An 18,836-nucleotide genomic window follows, 5' to 3' on the forward strand; every position below is an offset into this window, starting at 1 on the left:
TTCACTCTGTGACGTTGTGGATGTGAAGGGTTGTTTGTCTTGATACTGTATGTGCCTTGCGACCGACTGGCGACCAATTTAGGGTGTGGTCTGCCTTCTGCTCAAAGTCAGCGGGGATAGGCTCCAGCACCCCCGGAATGGATGGATGGATGGAGCATTTTGTCAGACCGATGGAAGGTCTGTCAGTCCATCACTGTTACCATCAGTATTTTAGGCTGACCCACGTGGGCCCAGAACGCCCCATCGGCGAAAGCCATTTGGCGTAGGGAATGTAATTTCAGTGTCTCACACACAAAAGTTAACGTGCAACCAAATAAAGAAAAAAAAAGAAATAAATATAGACAACAAACACACACATACACACACACGCGCGCACGCACGCACACACACACACACACACGCATACACACACACAGAGTGTGGTGATTGACTGGTGAGATAAAAACAATGGGACACATGTCATTGAGGGCTGTGGGACTGAAAGCTATATGTTGTTTTATTTTGATGATGATGATGATGATTATTATTATTTGTATTTGGCTGTGTGTCAGGTGTGCAGTACCTGCAGTACAGTGAAAGTCCTCTCCAACAAAATCTTGTTTGCAGCAAGAAAATTTTCATAAAGGGGCTTCACTGTAGCAAATTTGATCTCCGATGTAAACACACTCACACACACACACACACACACACACACACACAAACGTATGTGTACTCTTTATTTTTATTCCAATAGTGCATAAGTATGAGCACACACTTATTTGACACTTCATATAGTCAGTGAAGAGAGAAAAAAAGGGAAAGAAATTGCAAAATTTACGATAGGCATTCACTTTCACTTACATCAATTTCTTGGATAATGTCTTTTATTTTGGTTCCTCCGTCTTTCATTTTGATCACTTTTACCTTCTCTTCCAGTGTCAGAGCGCTTCTTGTACAATGAATCTTTTAAGGTTGTTCTCTCTTTCTCACAGAGGTATTATGGCAAGTCTCTCCCTTTTGGCAACGAGTCCTTCAACATCCCTCAGATTGGCCTTTTGACAGTGGAACAGGCAATTGCAGATTATGCTGTCATGATCAGTGCATTGAAGCGTCAGATGTCAGCCGCAGATTGCCCTGTTATTGTTTTTGGTGGAAGGTAAGTGTCGGCTTACATGAATCTCCATAGATCTTGTGGAAGATTTTTTTTTTTAAACTGACATTTAATCTATGTCAGTCATCTATGTTGAATTCTTTTAATTACAGGTCTAATCTTTTTAATTGATTACTTAAATGATTCAACTAGAGCCTGGGCTGAAATATGTGCCACCAGAAACTGAGTTTGAATCGTTTCTATTTGAATTTGAATTGCTAAACTTGAATAATTGCCTCAAAAAAATTAATTTGAATGACAGAAATTGGATTCTTATTGTTTCATTTGAATCATTGCGCTGAAAAACTGAATCAGAATTTATTTGGAACTGAAGTCCAATAAACATTCAACTGAATGTAAAATGATCACATTTATTTTTCTTTCTCTGAAACTGTGTTTGATCCTCACTCAAAATACCAGTCTGAATTTTTTCACTTTTGGTTAATTTAAACCAAATTCAGTTCTCGCAATTCAGTTTAAAATTAACTTTGGCAGAGATGAAAAGCTACCTCCATATAGGAAAAGAAGGCGTTTTATTAGAAACGTGGAACAACAAAGTCCTGTAGTCACTGTCTCCAGTAACTGCAAGCGCAACCCTAATTTTACATGCCATTTTCTATCCTACCATTTCAGAAGCCTCAGAGTTTAATCTAACATGCACATCTGTTTCATCATTCTCTCCAGTTACGGTGGAATGCTGTCTGTCTATATGAGAATAAAGTATCCAAATGTTGTGGCTGGAGCTCTCGCTGCCAGTGCGCCTATCCTGTCAACTGCCGGGCTGGGGGACTCTAGGCAGTTTTTCGGAGATGTCACTGCTGTAAGTTGGATGGATGTTCTGTGTTATTGTTATTATTATTATTTGTAACATTAGTCGTAGAAGTAGTAGTATTTAGATGCAGTGAATTCACAATGACCTAACATGTTTTCCACATAATTTTATATTCATTATAGGGTAAGAATCATTGTATCCCATCTAGTGGGCAGTGGCATTGACCTGTGAATTAATTCCGACACAGATTTTGCTACAGAATAATGTCGTTGAATAAATGAGTCAAGGTAAAAAAAAGAAAAGAAAACAAACAAAAGAAAAACTACAACAATAACAACTTTCATTTTGATGCACACATGAATTGTGGACACTGGGGTCCTTGTGTGCATTTTCATCCATCCATTTTTCGATCTGCTTATCCTCACAAGGGGCGCGGGGTATGCTGGAGCCCATCCCAGCTGTCTTCAGGCAGTAGGCGGGGGACACCCTGAACCGGTTGCCAGCCAATCGCAGGGCACACAGAGACGAACAACCATTCGCGCTCACACTCACACCGAGGGACAATTTAGAGTGTTAAATCAGCCTCCCATGTATGTGGGAGGAAACCGGAGTACCCGGAGAAAACCTACGCAGGCACAGGGAGAACATGCAAACTCCGCAAAGGAAGGCATGGTGCCCGGAATCGAACCCCTGAAATCTGCCCTGTGAGGCGCACGTGCTAACCGTGCTGCCTTGTCTGCATTTTCCTTTTAAAAAAATCAAACATTTTGTGTAAAAATAGAAAATATATCCTGTGACTCACTTAACTACTAATATATTTTTAATACAGTATTTTGTTCATCCTGGTTTGGAATATTGGTTCACAGGTGCCAGATGTTGGTAAACTCAATATAACACAAATATGAAGCTATTCTCAGAAATGACAGTTATCCAATTGAATATTATTTCAGTGATCTTAAACAAACAAAACATGTTTTTCCAGTTTGAAAAAAAAACATTGTTGCAATTGTTGAAGAGCCCAAGTTCCTTTTTTTTTCATCTTCACCTTTTCCACAAAAAACTAGTTTGATAATTTTGCCGTGGCTCTAATGTAGAATTTGGGGAGGTGCGATGGGGTGCTGGCATCTGGTCAGAGAAGTAACTAAGTAATTTAGAAATTACAGCAGTTTTTAATTTAGTTTTGGACTACAGAGACAGTGGTTCGCCTTTTCTGTCCACAGAAAATGCTGACCCACAAATCGTTTGACTGGGTTTTGGGGTCATATTTAATTATTTATTACAGTTGAAACATGCTGAAGTTCAAAAACATATTCCACTAATGTGCAAGTCAAGCACACCAATGAAAAAAATCTACATAGTGTATTCATTTGTTATGTGATTTTTTTTTTTTTTCATTTCTGCCTTCTCATGATGGTTACACACGGTGCTGGTTTGCACCTGCCTTTCAGACACGGTATTTGAAGAAGCAAAATTAGCCATCACAATTTCATCTCAGGTTTGACCAGCTTCATCATCTGTTTGCGCCAACAAGCAAGTTTGCCCCCACTTTTGCACACATAAATCTTTAGTAAATGAAGGCTCATTTGTATTGAAAATAGCTATAAAATTTGCAAAGAGAACTCTATTTGCAGACTCCTTTAATATTGCATGCAACTTGCAGTATTTTTTAAACATTGCTTTTGTTTAATCTATTTTTCTTAAACAGGATTTTGAGACCATTTCTTCAGAGTGCAAATATGCTATAAAAGGAGCTTTTCATCATCTGAAAGAATTAGGTGAACGACAAGGTAAATTATGTGATTTGTTTCCCTGTCTACTCAAAAAATGTGTATCTCTCTCTCTCTCTCTCTCTGTGTGTTGGCTCTCAGGAAAAATTTCAGGACGGGCCTAAAATGTATTCAAACCTTTGATGTGCATACGCAACTGTTAATTGTTTCAGTTTAGTTTTTGCACAAGTTGCTGATCTCTAATGAGGAGCTTAACGGAAAAATTCACAACAGGGGTTTGATCCTTCAATCGAACATATAAATGTCCTGATTCAGTTAGAGATGGAGTTTAAACAGTCGTCCTCATTATGCAGATTTTGATTATGCCCTAACGATGGAACAACGGGACCTTGCCATTGTGATGCTTCAACAGGATGTTCTCAGACGGACGTGGCCACTGATCTTAGAATATCCCGAGTGTAATCAGCAGGTTGCAACAGAGAAACCGAGAGACTGGAAAAGTCACAGAAAGATGTAGAAGTGGACGTCCCTTGGCCACATCCCATGCTGATGACCGCTACATTGTGAACAATGCCCTGAGAAACCGGGTGATGAATCCGATTCAATTCCAGGCACGTTTAAGGGCGAGGCACCCACATGTCACGTCAGACCATTCAAAACCGTTTACATCAGCGTGGCCTGCGTGCTAGATGACCTGCAAGGGTACCTGACCACACCACCGGGCACAGGCGTCATCGTCTTGCATGGGCCAGGGAGCGTTTACGCTGGACGAGTGACCAGTGCTGTTCTCTGATTTAAAGTCAATTCACGTTGAGCAGAAACGATGGCTGTCAATACGGCACCGGGAGAACATGCAAACTCCACACAGGAAGGCCGGATCCGGGATCGAACCCACAACCTCTGCACTGTGAGGTCGAAGCGCTAACCACTGAACTACCCGGCCGCCCCCTTCAAGAACAACGCGGGCCTAATTTTATCTTCATGGACGACAATGCTCCAGCTCAGCGAGGTTGCATCATCAGGGAGCAGCTGTGGGAGACTGGTGTACTTGAGATGGAATGGCCTGCACATTCTCCAGGCCTGAATCTTATTGAAAACTGTGGGATCAACCGAGTTGCCGTGTAGAGGCTCAAAACTCCACACCCCAGAACCTCAGTGACCTGAGGGCTGCCCTTCAAGTGGAGTGGGATGACATGCCTCAGCTGACAATACGTCGACTTGTGAACAGCATGAGATGTCGTCGTCAAGCTGTAATGGATGCTTAGGGGCAGGGGCGGTTCTGGATCAATTTCACTGAGGGGGCTGGGCTGGGGCCAGGGGTTTTGATGGGGGGGCACATTCAACCCAGGGCTAAAAAGACACATTCGAAATCTTATTTGACTTTTTATTTCTTCAGACTTTGAAATTGTAGTCATAACATTACAGTGATGAGAAAAAAACAGTATCAGGAGGGCTAAAATGTCTGCAAGCGTAACAATACGTCTGTTGAGAATATTCAAGCCAGGGGATGATATGGTACCAGCCTGCCGGGGACAAAAATTGCAAATACACTGAAGCTAGATGTTTTACATGCATATAATCATCCAAATTTTAAAAGGCAATGTCTTATATATTGATCCTGTTAAATAAAAATTTAAATAAAAAGGGAGACTAAAAAAGTTACACACACACACACGCGCGCACACACACACATACACACGCACACACACACACTCACACACCGCGCACACACGCACACACACGCGCAAATAGCACTCGTGTCGTGGTAATTTCCTTCTCTGCGGACTGCTTCTCATTTTCCCGCTCATTTTTAAATGGCGCAGCGCACTAAAGGGTCTGACTAGAATGTTAAATCACGCACTTTAGTTCCACCTTTCGCGTCGGCGACTCGGCACGACTGCGTAATCTGCGCTCGGAGGGGGGGGGGGGGGGGGGGCCACAGGGGGGCCAGAATCGGTGCTACAGGGGCACTGGCCCCCGTTGGCCTCCCCGCCCCCAGAACCGCCACTGCTTAGGGGCACACGACAAGTCATTGAGATGTTAACATTTTTTGTTGTGGCGTACCCACTGTTGTTGTTACCTTTTGTTTCAATGAATTGTTTGGATTGAGGAAATCACCAGTAGATCTCTCTTCTTAAATGTCCTACTTTCATGATATGATATCACTGCAGCGTGAACTTTGTACATTTGGATAAATTTCACCCGGAAGCCAAATATGCCTAATGTTTTGTGAGTAATATATGGTAGTTTAGACTTTAAATATAAAAATGGATAATTTTTCCTCTTCATTTTTCCTCTTGTTAATTCTGTTAGATTACAGTAAAATTCAGTCGGCGTTCGCCCTGTGTAAGCGTCCATCATCTGTTCAGGACATCCACCAGCTAAATGCCTTTCTGAGGAATGCTTTCACGACGATGGCCATGTTAGATTACCCTTACAGCACTCATTTCATCGGCAACATGCCTGCCAATCCTGTGAAGGTACAGGCTTGACATTATTTTACATCGTGTTAGGGTTGTCATCTCGTATATTAATGATTTCCTTTTTTATTTTATTTTATTTTTTGTCAGGTTGCTTGTGAAACCATGCTCCGTGGCTCTGATCTACTTACTAGCCTGAGGGATACTGCAGGTATCTTGGAGAGGCTCGTTGACCTAAAGTGTATTACATTTCCAGTACTATGGATAGCATGTGGCGGATATAGCAGCTGTTGTGAAAGTGCTCGATAAAGAAAGACATATTCTTGTATTGTATTGAAACTGCTTTCATTCAGACCTCTGTATGTTTCACTTTCCAGCCATTGTGTACAACTCCACTGGCTTGCTGACCTGTTTCGATGTCTCCAGTTTGTATGTGGAGTGCGCCGACCCCACTGGCTGTGGTCTCGGCTTTGACAGCATGGCTTGGGACTATCAGGTCATACAATCAATTTATGCACCGCATTTGGATTTGGGTTGCAGAGACCCAATTTTCCATCCAGCCATTTTCAGCGGCAGTGGTTCTCAAACTTGTTTGCCAAGTACCACATTAAAAAAATACAGCATTAAAATACAGTAGCGCAGTAGGCTTAAGTGTTTGTTAATTAAATATTAGGCACTTCTTTTCCCAAAACTACATAAGCCATTGTAACATAATTTGAACATTATCTTGAGGATTTACGTGTACTGTACATAACATAAATATGGAAAAGTTAAAAATAGCCACTTCAATAATAATACAGCCCAGAACATTTGCTCTTTTGGTCAGCACTGTGTGCTCTCAAACCAGAAACATAAGGGCGGCGCGACTTCGATCCCCCGATTGGGTGGACACTGCAAGAATAGAACACCAACAGTAATGCCAGAGTACCTTGAAAAATTATTTGACCGATTACTTGAGTCTGGAAACAACTAGACAAGATGAAAAGTGACTTTATTAGCTTAATTCAGAATCTTTCTTTCTTAATTTAGCTAGTTTCTGCCTTTCCAGCTTCTTCCTATATATCCGCTGACCCTCCTCTGCATCTCTCCAAACAATCTCAATCTGGCCTCTCCATCTTTAACTCTCAACCTTCATCTCAACATCTACCGTATTGGCCCGAATATAAGACGGCCCTGATTATAAGACGACCCCCTCTTTTTCAAGACTCAAGTTTGAAAAAAGACTTTTTGAACACCAAATTAATTTTTATACAGAAAATAATTACAGTAACGTATTTTCCGCACGAAAAGACGCACTGGATTATGAGGCGCACCTTCAATGAATGGCTATTTTGTAATTTTTTTTCATATATTAGACGCTTCGCACTAAAAGGCGCAATCTACAATGCGTCCACTAGATGATGCTACGCTCCTTCCATTCAACTCGAGAGCCGTCCGTTCAATTGAGAGGCATTCAAGACCGCCTCTGAAAAATGTAAATTAACTATTACTGTACTTAAACTACGAAAATTGAAGATAATGCATCAAAACAGAAAATCAAGCGAGGAAATCACAAAATAAATTATATATCCCCCTACAGAATTTATTTTGTGATTTCCTCGCTTGATTTTCTTCGTGGTTTCATTGAAGAAAGAATTAATGTAAGTTTTTCGTAGGCGGCCATGAACGCCTCTCGAGTGGAACGGAAGAAAGCACGGAGATAGACAAAGACGTACAGTACCTGTACTTGCTGAGACTGTGAAAACCATTAATAAAGTCTGCGTTTAAAAAAATAAATAAAACCACAACCACAACTCTCATTTTTTCAACAAACTCAGGTGTGTCTTTGCCCGTCTCCTTCCCTTCTTTTCTTCCGGTCAACTCAGGAGCCGTTCATGAACGCCTCCGAAAAACCCATTGGCATTTCCTTTATCGTAGCTCCAAGAGTACAATCATCCATCCATCCATTTTCCGAACCGCTTGATCCTCACTAGGGTCGCGGGGGGTGCTGGAGCCTATCCCAGCCGTCTTCGGGCAGTAGGCGGGGGACAGCCTGAATCAGTTGCCAGCCAATCGCAGGGCACACAGAGACGAACAACCATCCACGCCCACACTCACACCTAGGGACAATTTAGAGCGTCCAATCAGCCTGCCATGCATGTTTTTTTTGGAATGTGGGAGGAAACCGGAGCACCCGGAGAAAACCCACGCAGGCCCCGGGGAGAACATGCAAACTCCACACAGGGAGGCCGGAGCTGGAATCGAACCCGGTACCTCTGCACTGTGAAGCCGACGTGCTAACCACTGGACTACCGGGCCGCCCAGAGTACAATCAGATAAGATAAAATAAGAAAACCTTTAATAGTCTCACAATGGAGAAATTCCCACTTCACAGCAGCAAAGTTATGAGAGGAAGATGTAGGAGAACAAAATAAATAGGAGCTGCTGGAAAGGCAGCCACTCTCGCGGCGCCATCTTGAAGTCAAAATAACACAACATGACATCTGTCAGTCGTAGTTATTTATTCCTTTGTTGTGTATTCACAAATGATGAAATCACAATATAAATTCTGTAGGGGGGGCGATAGAATTTATTTTGTTATATCCTCGCTTGCTTTTCAGTTTTGATGTATTGTTTTCAATTTTTGTAGTTTCATTGAAGTAATCGTTAGTTTACGTTTTTCGGTGGCGCCTCTCGAGTCGAACGGAAGAAAGCACGGAGATAGACAGAAACGTACCTGTATTTGTTGAGACTGTTTTGAAAAATTAACACCACAGCTCTCCTTTTTTCGGAGCTGCAACACATACTTATTTCATAAAGCAGCGACACAGTTCACTGAACCAACAGCAAGTTATAATATTGGAAGCATGTCTCAAGGAAGGAGCCATCTTGGAGTCGACGTATTCCCGTAATGACCATACAAAAGACGCACCGGATTTTAAGGTGCTCCGTGAGCTTTTAAGAAAATGGAAGACTTTTTTGTGCGCCCAATAGTGCGGAAAATACGGTACATCTGAAACAAATGATTATAACAATATATTGAAGAGAAAAAGCATGTTATTTTGCCTCATTCACATCTAAAGTGCAATCACATTCGTAAATGAATGGCTTCTGGTTTTTGAAATGTAAATTACATCATAACTTCTCCTCAGCTGCCGGTTAACCTGGCCGATCTTCGACCCACTTTTCTCCAGATTGTCTCCATTTTCTGTTTTCTCTTCTATTATTTTCTTCTCTTTTCTTTCTTACCGCTATTTTTATTTTTATTCTTCGTGACAGGGGTTCACTTTGGCCTGCAGAGTCAAGTCAGCATTCTCTTCAATGCTATCTGGCGCCATCTAGCGTCGTGAATGGGTATAATGTCTAGACCCCGAATATAAGAAGACCCCCACTTTTTCAGTCTTGTTTCAATGCAAAAAACACCATATTATATTCGGGCCAACATGATAATTTGTCATCTCCAGCTCTCAACAGCTGATCCCACAGGTACTTGAATGTCTGGACTTTCTCCATCTGTAGATTTCGTGATTTCACTGGCCACGCTTTCATTCACAGACTTACTGTTTTGCAGTGACGGACTTCCACTTTTCTGAGTTCTCTTCCACCTGCTCCCATTTCTCCAAACCAGTTCACAATGGCTGTGTCCTTTTCTAGTTCCATCTAGTGAATTACATCACGTAGAATATAGTCTGTGTGCACCTGCCTCTGGGGTTCACCACTGCCATTTTCTTCCTTTTCAAAATCAACCATCATTCCAAAGTTCTTTCCTTCACACCATACTTGCCCATCACTTCCTCTTCACCTTTCTTACCTACACCAACAGGCCCAACGAGGTCCACTCGAATCATCGCTCCTTCACCTCCAGTAGCGACTACTTTCTAAAATGTCATCCAACTCACTCCAGACCTTCCCCACCAACTCGCATCCCATTTGTGGTTAATAACCGCTGACGCTTCTCATCAAACCTTCAATTTCTAGTTTCACAACCATCGCCTTGTCTGAATCTTGTTTTATCCTTCATACCATTCTTTGCAGGCTGTATCTTCAGAATCACCCCATGTCATTCCTCTTCTTAATTCAGACTATGATGACACTCTGAACCCTCTTCCATTGTTTCTAGCATTGCACTTCCATATTATCTCCTGCTCTGCAAAACCCTGAAACATTGTCAATCCTTCTCTTCTGCATTACGTCCCCCCCGACCCCCTTCGGCTTGACCAATAGTCACCCAATTTCCATCAGCAACCGAACCATTGGTGGTGGTTGTGAACACATGCGCTCCTGGATCCAACTGATGTTTTATTTGTTTCAAGTGAAATCTTAAATTACAGTTTTCTACTGTGTTGTAGGCATGCACGGAAATAAATCTCTGCTATGAGAGCAACAACATCACAGACATGTTTCCAGCAATGACCTTCACTGAGGAAGAACGCTTGCGGTACTGCTCCAAACGCTGGGGTGTGATCCCGCGACCAGGATGGCTCAAAATCCAGTTCTGGGGTGATGGTGAGGACTGAAAAAATATACAATGTGGCCTATAAGTAAAGAGTGAGGTTCATTACGTTCCATAATTTATGCATCAAAATAAAAAAAGCTGCGGTCGCCCATTCATAAGCACTCTGCCTTTGAAACTTGAGGTTCACGTTTTGAGCCCCACAGACAAAAAATAAATAAATAATTGCTAACTAGTGGCTTGAAAGATACTAGTCTGCATCCTGACAACTCTTCAGCAGCACTTCGGCAAGTGATGAACATTCTTTACAATTAAACGTAAAATAATATATCGATGCTAAAGACATGAAGCTGTTGGATTGGATTGGATAAAACTTTATTGTCAAATGTACTGTATGTGTAACATATAACATACAGAGCAGATGACATTTCTTCCCTGTTGTTTTAGTCATTACCTATATGGTGCATCTACAAAGTATTCAAAGCGCTTCACTTGTTTCATATTTTATGTTACAGCCTTATTATTAAAAAAAAAGGCAACGATTCTAGATTCAACGATCAGTCAATCAGTGGTCGCCAATACTTGGTTCATACAAATTTATGCTTTTCGTGGACCGACAACCATTCACAAACGAAAGGTGGGGGAAAGGCTTGGGGGAAAATTTTACACTTTTACTTTACATTGTTTTTTTAGATAGCCCGTTTTAAAATCAAGGTAACTAGAGAGTACTTCAACATAGGTCAAATTTTAAACCAAAATGAAAAACATAATCAACAGGGACAATTATCGATTATTCAAAGTGCACCAAAAACAGTGCTGGTGCAAGCCGGTGACTCACAGAGATGGGCACTTTACTTTGCCGTTCCGTCGTCCGTCCTCTGTCCTCTGTCCTGCGTCCGTGACCTGGGTACCTTTCTGTCACCATACGCCCGTCCTTATTCACATGACAAACATCCTCCATCCCCTTCTGTCCTTGCCCCCCCCCCCCACCTCCCCCAAAAAAATAAAAATAAAAAAGCATCCATTCATGATGCCGTGGGTAAGAGGCTAATGGCAGAGGCACAACTGTCACAAAAGCCCGGCTGTAAGCCACTACGGCCGCCTTCCCATGACGTATTTACACATATTTCCTTTTTTTTGGCCATAGCGTGCAGAAGCGTCTGACGCCGCTTCTGACTTAGGATCAGGCCTGTCTGCCTTGTAAATCATTTGAAATTTGTCCAGCAGGTGCCAACGGGTGTAAGCGATCAACCAGGATCATGCTGCAGACCAAGTAGAAGTTGAGGGGAAGGCGCTTCTGTCCTTGCTTAGTCCATCCTTTTTAATAAAACTTCACATCCTCCGACCCAAAATGGACGAACCGTTCGTTGCCAGTGACGGAATAGCCATCTCTGGTGACTAGGCTCTCCGATTGGGGCCATGGTGCTGAATGCATTCGGAAATATTGGGAGAAGCACACTATGCCTCTGTGAACACACACTCTCAGAGTCGTGCACAGGGACAGAGTGAATTTCCGAACACTTCCATAATCCAGCACTGTGTGATCAACTCTTTGAAATAACACTTACTTTGGATACCATTTAACACTTAAATAGTCAAATGAAATGACAATCAACTCCTGAAAAATATAACCATGAAACTTTAGCACTCCAATTTCACTGTAGTTGTGGAGTTAAATGATGATAGTTGTGGACCACTGATTGGAGATGTGTGTTTGATGGCAAGACAAGACGGTGTGTGTGCAGGCCATCATATAGTCTGCCCTGCTTTGATTTCTATTTTGAGATAATCAGTGATCCAATTTCAATACAGTAACTCAGAGGATCAGCTCCTTCGCTATCTTCAATAACCACGCGAATGTTGCCTCTACGCCCACAATTTTTCAAGTTGTCAATGTGCTCCAACATGGCAGTAGTTTGTTTCTCTGGGCTCTTTACTCTAACCTGCAACATAGTTGCGACCTTGACATTCTGTCTTCTGCCTCACTCGCACAAGTTCCCGGGACTTGTATTTGTTAGGATTTTAACAGCAGCAAAACTGAATAACTATTAGCATCGATACCCATGGTGATATGATCAAATAATCTATCCATTTTGTATGGAGAATGTTCCAGTCTCTTCATGCTATTAGAAAAGTCAGGCATTTCAAAAATGGCAAATCCTTTTACATTTTGGAAAAGGTGCCTGATCATTTTTTCAGCATTACTGTTAAATAACTTGCACACACAACACACGCACGCACAAAATCTATCGTACCAATTTTTGATGGGGAGGAAAAATATGTAATTCTGGACAATGTAGTAAAAGTGAAGCGCTCTGAATGTGCCATACACAGTATGAGTGTTATTTTTATTTTTAAAAGACATGGATGTATTTGTGATCTAGTGCGTGCCTTTGTTTAGCTCTTTCCAGTGCAAGCAACATAATTTTCTCCAATGGTGACCTGGACCCATGGGCAAATGGAGGGGTAAGAAATTAGAAATATGAGAGACTTAAGTGAATTTAAAAACGAACATTTTTTGTTTTCTTTAAGGTGCGGAAGTCTTTAAGTTCATCATTGATCGCTATCAACATTGCTGGGGGAGCCCATCATCTGGATTTAAGGTAGGGCAAGCTGCTACCTTCTCAGAAAGTTATAATAATAATAATAAATGTTATGTATAAGCACCTTTCAAAACATTCAAGGACACTTTACAATCAAGAAGCGGTTATCCATCCATCCTGCCATGATCCAAGCCGCTTATCCTCACGAGGGTCGCTGGTGTCCTGGAGCCTACAAAAACAAACAAAAAAAAAAAACCAAAAGCTAAATGTCACATTTTTCATTAATCATACAGAGGGTCCAATGTTGCTGATCCAGCATCGGTTATTGAAGCCCGGAAGACTGAGGCAGACCTTATCGCACAGTGGGTGGAGTTGGAGAGGACCAGAATACAACGGCTGCCTTGATAGTTAGTGTCTTGCTTTTTTTTTTTTTGGACACATTTTTTACCTCTGGTTGGATTTTTAACATGTGTTTATGGATTGCATTATGAATACGCCCTGAAATGGTTTGGCTAAAAGTGTTGCAAGGGCCTGTTTCAAAATAAAAGCCTCTAAAATATAAATAAGTGGACATTGATGCCTTTGATTTTAATTACATGACGATATTCATTAGATGAAATTATTCCCTCATTATCATATTATTTCACAACATCACAGGTGAAAAACTCAAGGCCCGGGGGCCAGATCTGGCCCGCCACATCATTTTATGTGGCCCGCAAAAGCAAATCAAAGATGTCAGCTTTCATGATGCTTGCTAAAATCGCTACCAAAATTTCAAATTCTCATTTTGTAATAAATAAGAGTGATACTGTAAGCATTTTCTTGTTGCCAAACCCCTCATTACAAGAACTTAAACAATAGGTGAATAAACCGTTATTCTTGACTTCTTTTTATGGTTTCAGTCATAACAGCCCTCCAAGGGAAACTAAAATCTGGCCCGCGACAAAAATGAGGTTGACACCCCTGCACTACCTGAATCAGGGAGTTTGATCGAATTCTGATCCGCATTTGATTCAAAGAAATAAATTCTGCATATCATCACTGTCAGTCGAAAACCTCTTTTGTCTAAATTTGGTCAATTTCATATTTTTTCACAACTCTTTTACTTGTCAGTCTCCCCTTGGGTCTTTTATTTTTACATATTATTGACCAATCTAAAGTGTTCGTATTGTCTTGTTTTCTTTTGCGATGTGTATCTACCCCGGTCAAGGATGACGCCTCGTACTGATGTCCAAAAAACGTTTACTCGTGGAACATCGTGAAAACTAAAACACATTTCAAACAACAACAATCACAATTACAGTATCTTGAACAAGACATTAAATAAATGAACACACAAGGACATACCGTGTGCACCCTGGTAAACCGAAAGTAGATCAAATTAAATCACGGTATCGTAGCAATGTCTCTGTCTGTCTCTCAAGTTGTCTTCTCGATCTTTCCCTCTAATTCCTCGCTATCCACGGCACGTGACCCGGAAGTGATTCTTAACAAAACATTCCAAATAACATATGAAGAGAATTTAAAGAAAAAAAAACAAATATGAAAGTTCACATAGAAATATAAAGTACTTTTACAAAACAACAAGCCTAAATAAATTTTTTTCGTTGTCATGGCAACCAACGACTCAATACAGTAAATATTCCCATCCCCGGAATTCTATGGAAAGGAATATCCTTCACCCGGAATAAAAACCTATGCATTAACATTTTGACTACGATATTACGTGTTACCGGAACTTGCGTAAGCGGAAATTCCACTACCCGTAACCCGGATGGAGGTGTAATGCCGCCGGAGCTTAAATACACGCAACGCCCACCCGATGCGACGGAAAAGACACAACGCTGAAACAAGTTTTCACTTCGCGTTTTTCGATCATCAGATTCTAAACGACGACGTGTAAGTGAGTTTTTATTGCCGTGCGTTTTACTGTAATTGTGAATGATTTTAACTTTATTCACTTACGTCGTGTAGATCATCGCATCGAAACGTAGAAGAACTCTAACGACTGGAGCGGAGCGAGTGAAATGCATCCGTTTGAGCAGGCTGGACACAAAGTTAAAAAGATCCAGCAGACACTTGGAGTCGGAAAGACGCAAATCTACGAAACTTTAAAAAACAAGGCATCGATCCAACTCCTGATGACAAGCCACCATCCAGCAAGGAAGCAATGCAAATGGCAACAAAAATCCTTCAGTATGCACAAGAATGACCAGACATCAGTGATCAACGGGACAGTTACTTGCAACTAGCAAGAAAACTGTATGACACGCAGGCAAACATTGTCATAAACCAAAGAATGCATCCAACAAAAAAATCAAAAATACACATTTTTTTTCCCCAAGACAGAAAAAAATAAACATTAAAATACTGTATGTATTTTACTGTTGTGATTTTTTTGGGATACAAATGTATTGCACTTTTTGTTATATAAAGAGTTTTTGGACAGTATATTTTTGTATTTTATTGATTGTGTTGTTACACGTGCATTTTGTCAACATACTTGCAGGTTCATAAAGGACATGTACCATGAGGAATTTCTGTTATCAGGACAAATTGGACAGCGCAAACACGAGTCCGTACTAGAGAATATTTACTGTATTGGCGCCAGTTACACGATGCAATGCTCATTGCTCAACAAACTGTATATGCCGTATTGTTTTCTGAAGTGACGGTTTAGGACAGCCTTGGGCAAACTACAGCCCGGATCCCGCCCGTTGGTCTCTTTAATCTGGCCCGCCGAAGGTTGGTCCAGTACACAATTAAGGTCCAATGTAAATGATTGCATTCATTTTATTTGGACTTGTAATGACAGGCATTTCAACGCTAGGTGGCGCAGTTACTTGAAGTTGCAGAGCACAGGGAAGGAAGGAGAGACGATACAGAAGCCCGCAGTAGCGCTAACTCAAGTAACTCCGCTCGATACGACGGAATAAGTGTGTCCGCGCCGCTATTTTCAATCATTGGATCCAAAACGACGACATGCAAGTGACTCTTTATTGCAGTGAGTTTTACTGGAACTGCAAACATTTTTACGTCCTGTAGATCATGATGGCATCCAAACGAAGAGGAACAGTAATGGCCGCGGAAGAGAAAGTGAAGTGTATTTAATTAAACGAAGCGTGTTACAAAGTACGAAACATTCAGGAGACACTTGGAGTCTGAAAGACTCAAATCTACGAGACTTTGAAAAACGAGGAAGCGATTCTTACTCGGTCCGATTCTGGCTGTTTCTATGCTCAGAGTGAATTGCATGCAGCTCAACGGACAGTCGTGTAAATAAACGTTTCCTGCAATGGTTTGACTGTTATCGTGCTAAAACCTTTCCGCAAACTGGACCGCTAATAAGAAAGCAATCGAATTCCATCGCACTATGGGCATCGAAGACTTCGAAGCGTCCCGTGGCTGGGTTAAAAAGTTTGTTGCACGACATCAGCTGAGCAACGCTATCGAGGGGAGTTCAAGTTCGAGACAGTGAGTGAGTGGAAAGAAAGCTACCAGGTCTTTTATTTGTCTCATTTTGTAGCAAATGGTCCTAACTTTGTTATATTTTGTCATATACCTGTACTGTATGCTGCAGTTTTTGGGCAATATATTGTTGCACTTTGTTGCTTATGTTGTTACAACATGTATGTTGTTAACACACTTGGACGTTCATACAGGACATATACCACAGTTGTTTCACTGTTCTCATTAAAAAAAAAAAGTATGGTAATACTTTAATGCTTTTGTTCTGTTGATGTTTGGTATGGACTATCAACATATACAGTTTTTTATATGTACCGTATCTTGCGCCGACCCGGTCCACCTGTCAAATTTAGAAATCAATGTGGCCTCCAAGCCAAAAAGTTTGCCCACCCCTGGGCTAGATTGACCTCTACTGAACAAGAAAAAAAACAAAACACTGAAACGTGCTTGCTTGTATTTTTTCGACATTGTTTGGCAGCTGGGACAAAAAAATGTGAGTTCTGTTACATTATTACTGGCATACAAAGACATTGTGCTATCTTCACGTGAAAGTTAAAATCAGAAAGCGTTGTAGTGTTCATCTTGCTGAAAAAGAGTTACAAATGTTGCCCAATTAGAATTGTTTTGCATAATTTCACTGAAGAAATCGTTTTTCTGTAAAATAACTGCACTTTCGTTATCTAGCAATAATACATACTCTTATCAGCTTCTGTAAATAATGTCATTAACTTACTTCAACGTAGAAATAAAATTGAAATCGGGAGTAGATTTCTAACTTTTGGCCCGGCCCTCCACAATATTTTCTGCTTCTCATTTGGCCCCCCGGGAAAATAATTGCCCACCCCTGTATTACCGGCTGGCGGTGTGAGTCTGATGTTGCAGGGTGTTGTTGGGATCCTCAAATTGGACGAAGAACCTGTTGAGGACATGGCAGGGAGGGTTTTTTTTTTTTTTAAGCGTTGTGCATCCTTTGTGTTGTACTTTGTGATGCACTCATTTTTTTTCCACATGCTTCAAAAGTCATAGGAGGTGAAGTGGTGCTGGATTTTCTGAGCATAGGAGTATTCTTGGCACTCCTGAAGTGCTGATACCTTGTGTGCCCTTAAGGCAGCATCTCTAGCACTTCAACAGTGTCCTCACCTCTGCGTTCAGATAGGGCTTCTGGTTCTGGTAGATTGAAATGGTCTTGGTGGCCGTGACATCATCAACACAGTTTGAGATAAAGCCCAGAACGGATGAAGTGTAATCCTCCAGGTCCGCTTCCCTAAATGTATGCACACAGTCCAGCGTGTTATCCCCCAGTGTTGCTATGGCGACATCCAAGTGAAAACTTGGCAGAGTGTCTGTCAATTTGACGTGGTTAAAAATCACCTACAACCATATATAATTCCTCAGGTGCTTGGATTGCACAGAGCTAATAGTGTCATTAAACTCATTGTTGGATTGATTATTTTTAGTCAGCATCCATGCTTATGCCTGACATGATAAATTGATTATGCCTGCAATGAAGAACGCCTCTGCTTTTAATAAAGATACCCTCTTTATTATGTACTCACATTTTATCCATTATATACTCACATTTATACTCAAGAATGCTTGGTGCACTGTGTGGAAGTTTAGGGACGCAACCACCTTTCCGAGGACGTGGTTGGGAAGAGATAAGTGTAAAGACTAAACAGTGAGCAAGGGTGAACAGTGAATGGAGCCATCAACACCAGCTGCAACGTGATGTTTTTGTAACAATTGCACACATGTACGTAATTTACACTCACATACACGCACATAGTCAAACAAGTTCAGTGTGTGTTCAACAGCCCCCACCCTTTAGGTTGGACACACCTATGTAGTAGATTTCCCAATAAATGAGGGGGTGAAGGGGGAGATCGTTAGGGTTACGTGCGGAGAACTGAATCCGAACGCTTCTCCTTGTTCCCTCCTGGTACCAGAATTGAGTCTCCTGTCTCCTCCTTGTGTTTTATTCCTGAGTGTCAAATTGGACCAACCTGACACTCATGTAGCACCTTGTTCATGTTAGCTTTAGCATGAGCTCTGGAAGCGGTGTAAACAGCGGTGACAGGTGTGAATTTACGAAGCAAAGAGTGTGGCCAGCATCGAACCATCAACTGTTCAATTTCCTCGAAGCGTTGTGGGGTTTTACAAATGCCCCTGTACCTGGTGGACTTAACGTCTAAGTGTGTCCACATTTTTGGGAGGGAGGAGAGAACAGACAGTGTGGATCAACGCAGAACGCTTGTTGTGTCCAAGGACCGGCAACCCGAGGCCAAGGCCAAGCACTTGACTCCAAGGCCAGGGCCAAGGACTTGGAACATTTTCTGAGGCAAGGC

The 18,836-nt window shown here is 41.6% G+C and overlaps 1 protein-coding gene across 4 annotated transcripts in view; it reads left to right on the forward strand.

Annotated features, from left to right (window-relative positions):
• dpp7 (dipeptidyl-peptidase 7) overlaps positions 1-18,439 on the forward strand; it is a 28,926-nt gene extending 10,487 nt beyond the window's left edge. For 3 of the 4 annotated variants that reach the window (XM_086111263.1, XM_086111261.1, XM_086111260.1), the window contains 11 exons: positions 972-1,135; positions 1,814-1,949; positions 3,607-3,688; positions 5,942-6,108; positions 6,199-6,259; positions 6,426-6,544; positions 10,377-10,533; positions 12,882-12,946; positions 13,013-13,083; positions 13,317-13,430; positions 14,998-18,439. In XM_086111263.1, the coding sequence (XP_085967389.1) occupies positions 972-1,135; positions 1,814-1,949; positions 3,607-3,688; positions 5,942-6,108; positions 6,199-6,259; positions 6,426-6,544; positions 10,377-10,533; positions 12,882-12,946; positions 13,013-13,083; positions 13,317-13,428 (1,134 nt within the window). In that variant the 3' untranslated portion in view covers positions 13,429-13,430; positions 14,998-18,439. The remainder of the gene's footprint in view (positions 1-971; positions 1,136-1,813; positions 1,950-3,606; positions 3,689-5,941; positions 6,109-6,198; positions 6,260-6,425; positions 6,545-10,376; positions 10,534-12,881; positions 12,947-13,012; positions 13,084-13,316; positions 13,431-14,997) is intronic. The other variant, XR_015100920.1, reaches the window with a different exon arrangement.
• The last annotated feature ends 397 nt before the right edge of the window (positions 18,440-18,836 follow it).

The sequence above is a fragment of the Hippocampus guttulatus genome, chromosome 5, assembly GCF_054856545.1.
Source record: "Hippocampus guttulatus isolate MCC_2025c chromosome 5, RoL_Hgut_1.0, whole genome shotgun sequence".
Lineage (NCBI taxonomy): Eukaryota > Metazoa > Chordata > Actinopteri > Syngnathiformes > Syngnathidae > Hippocampus > Hippocampus guttulatus.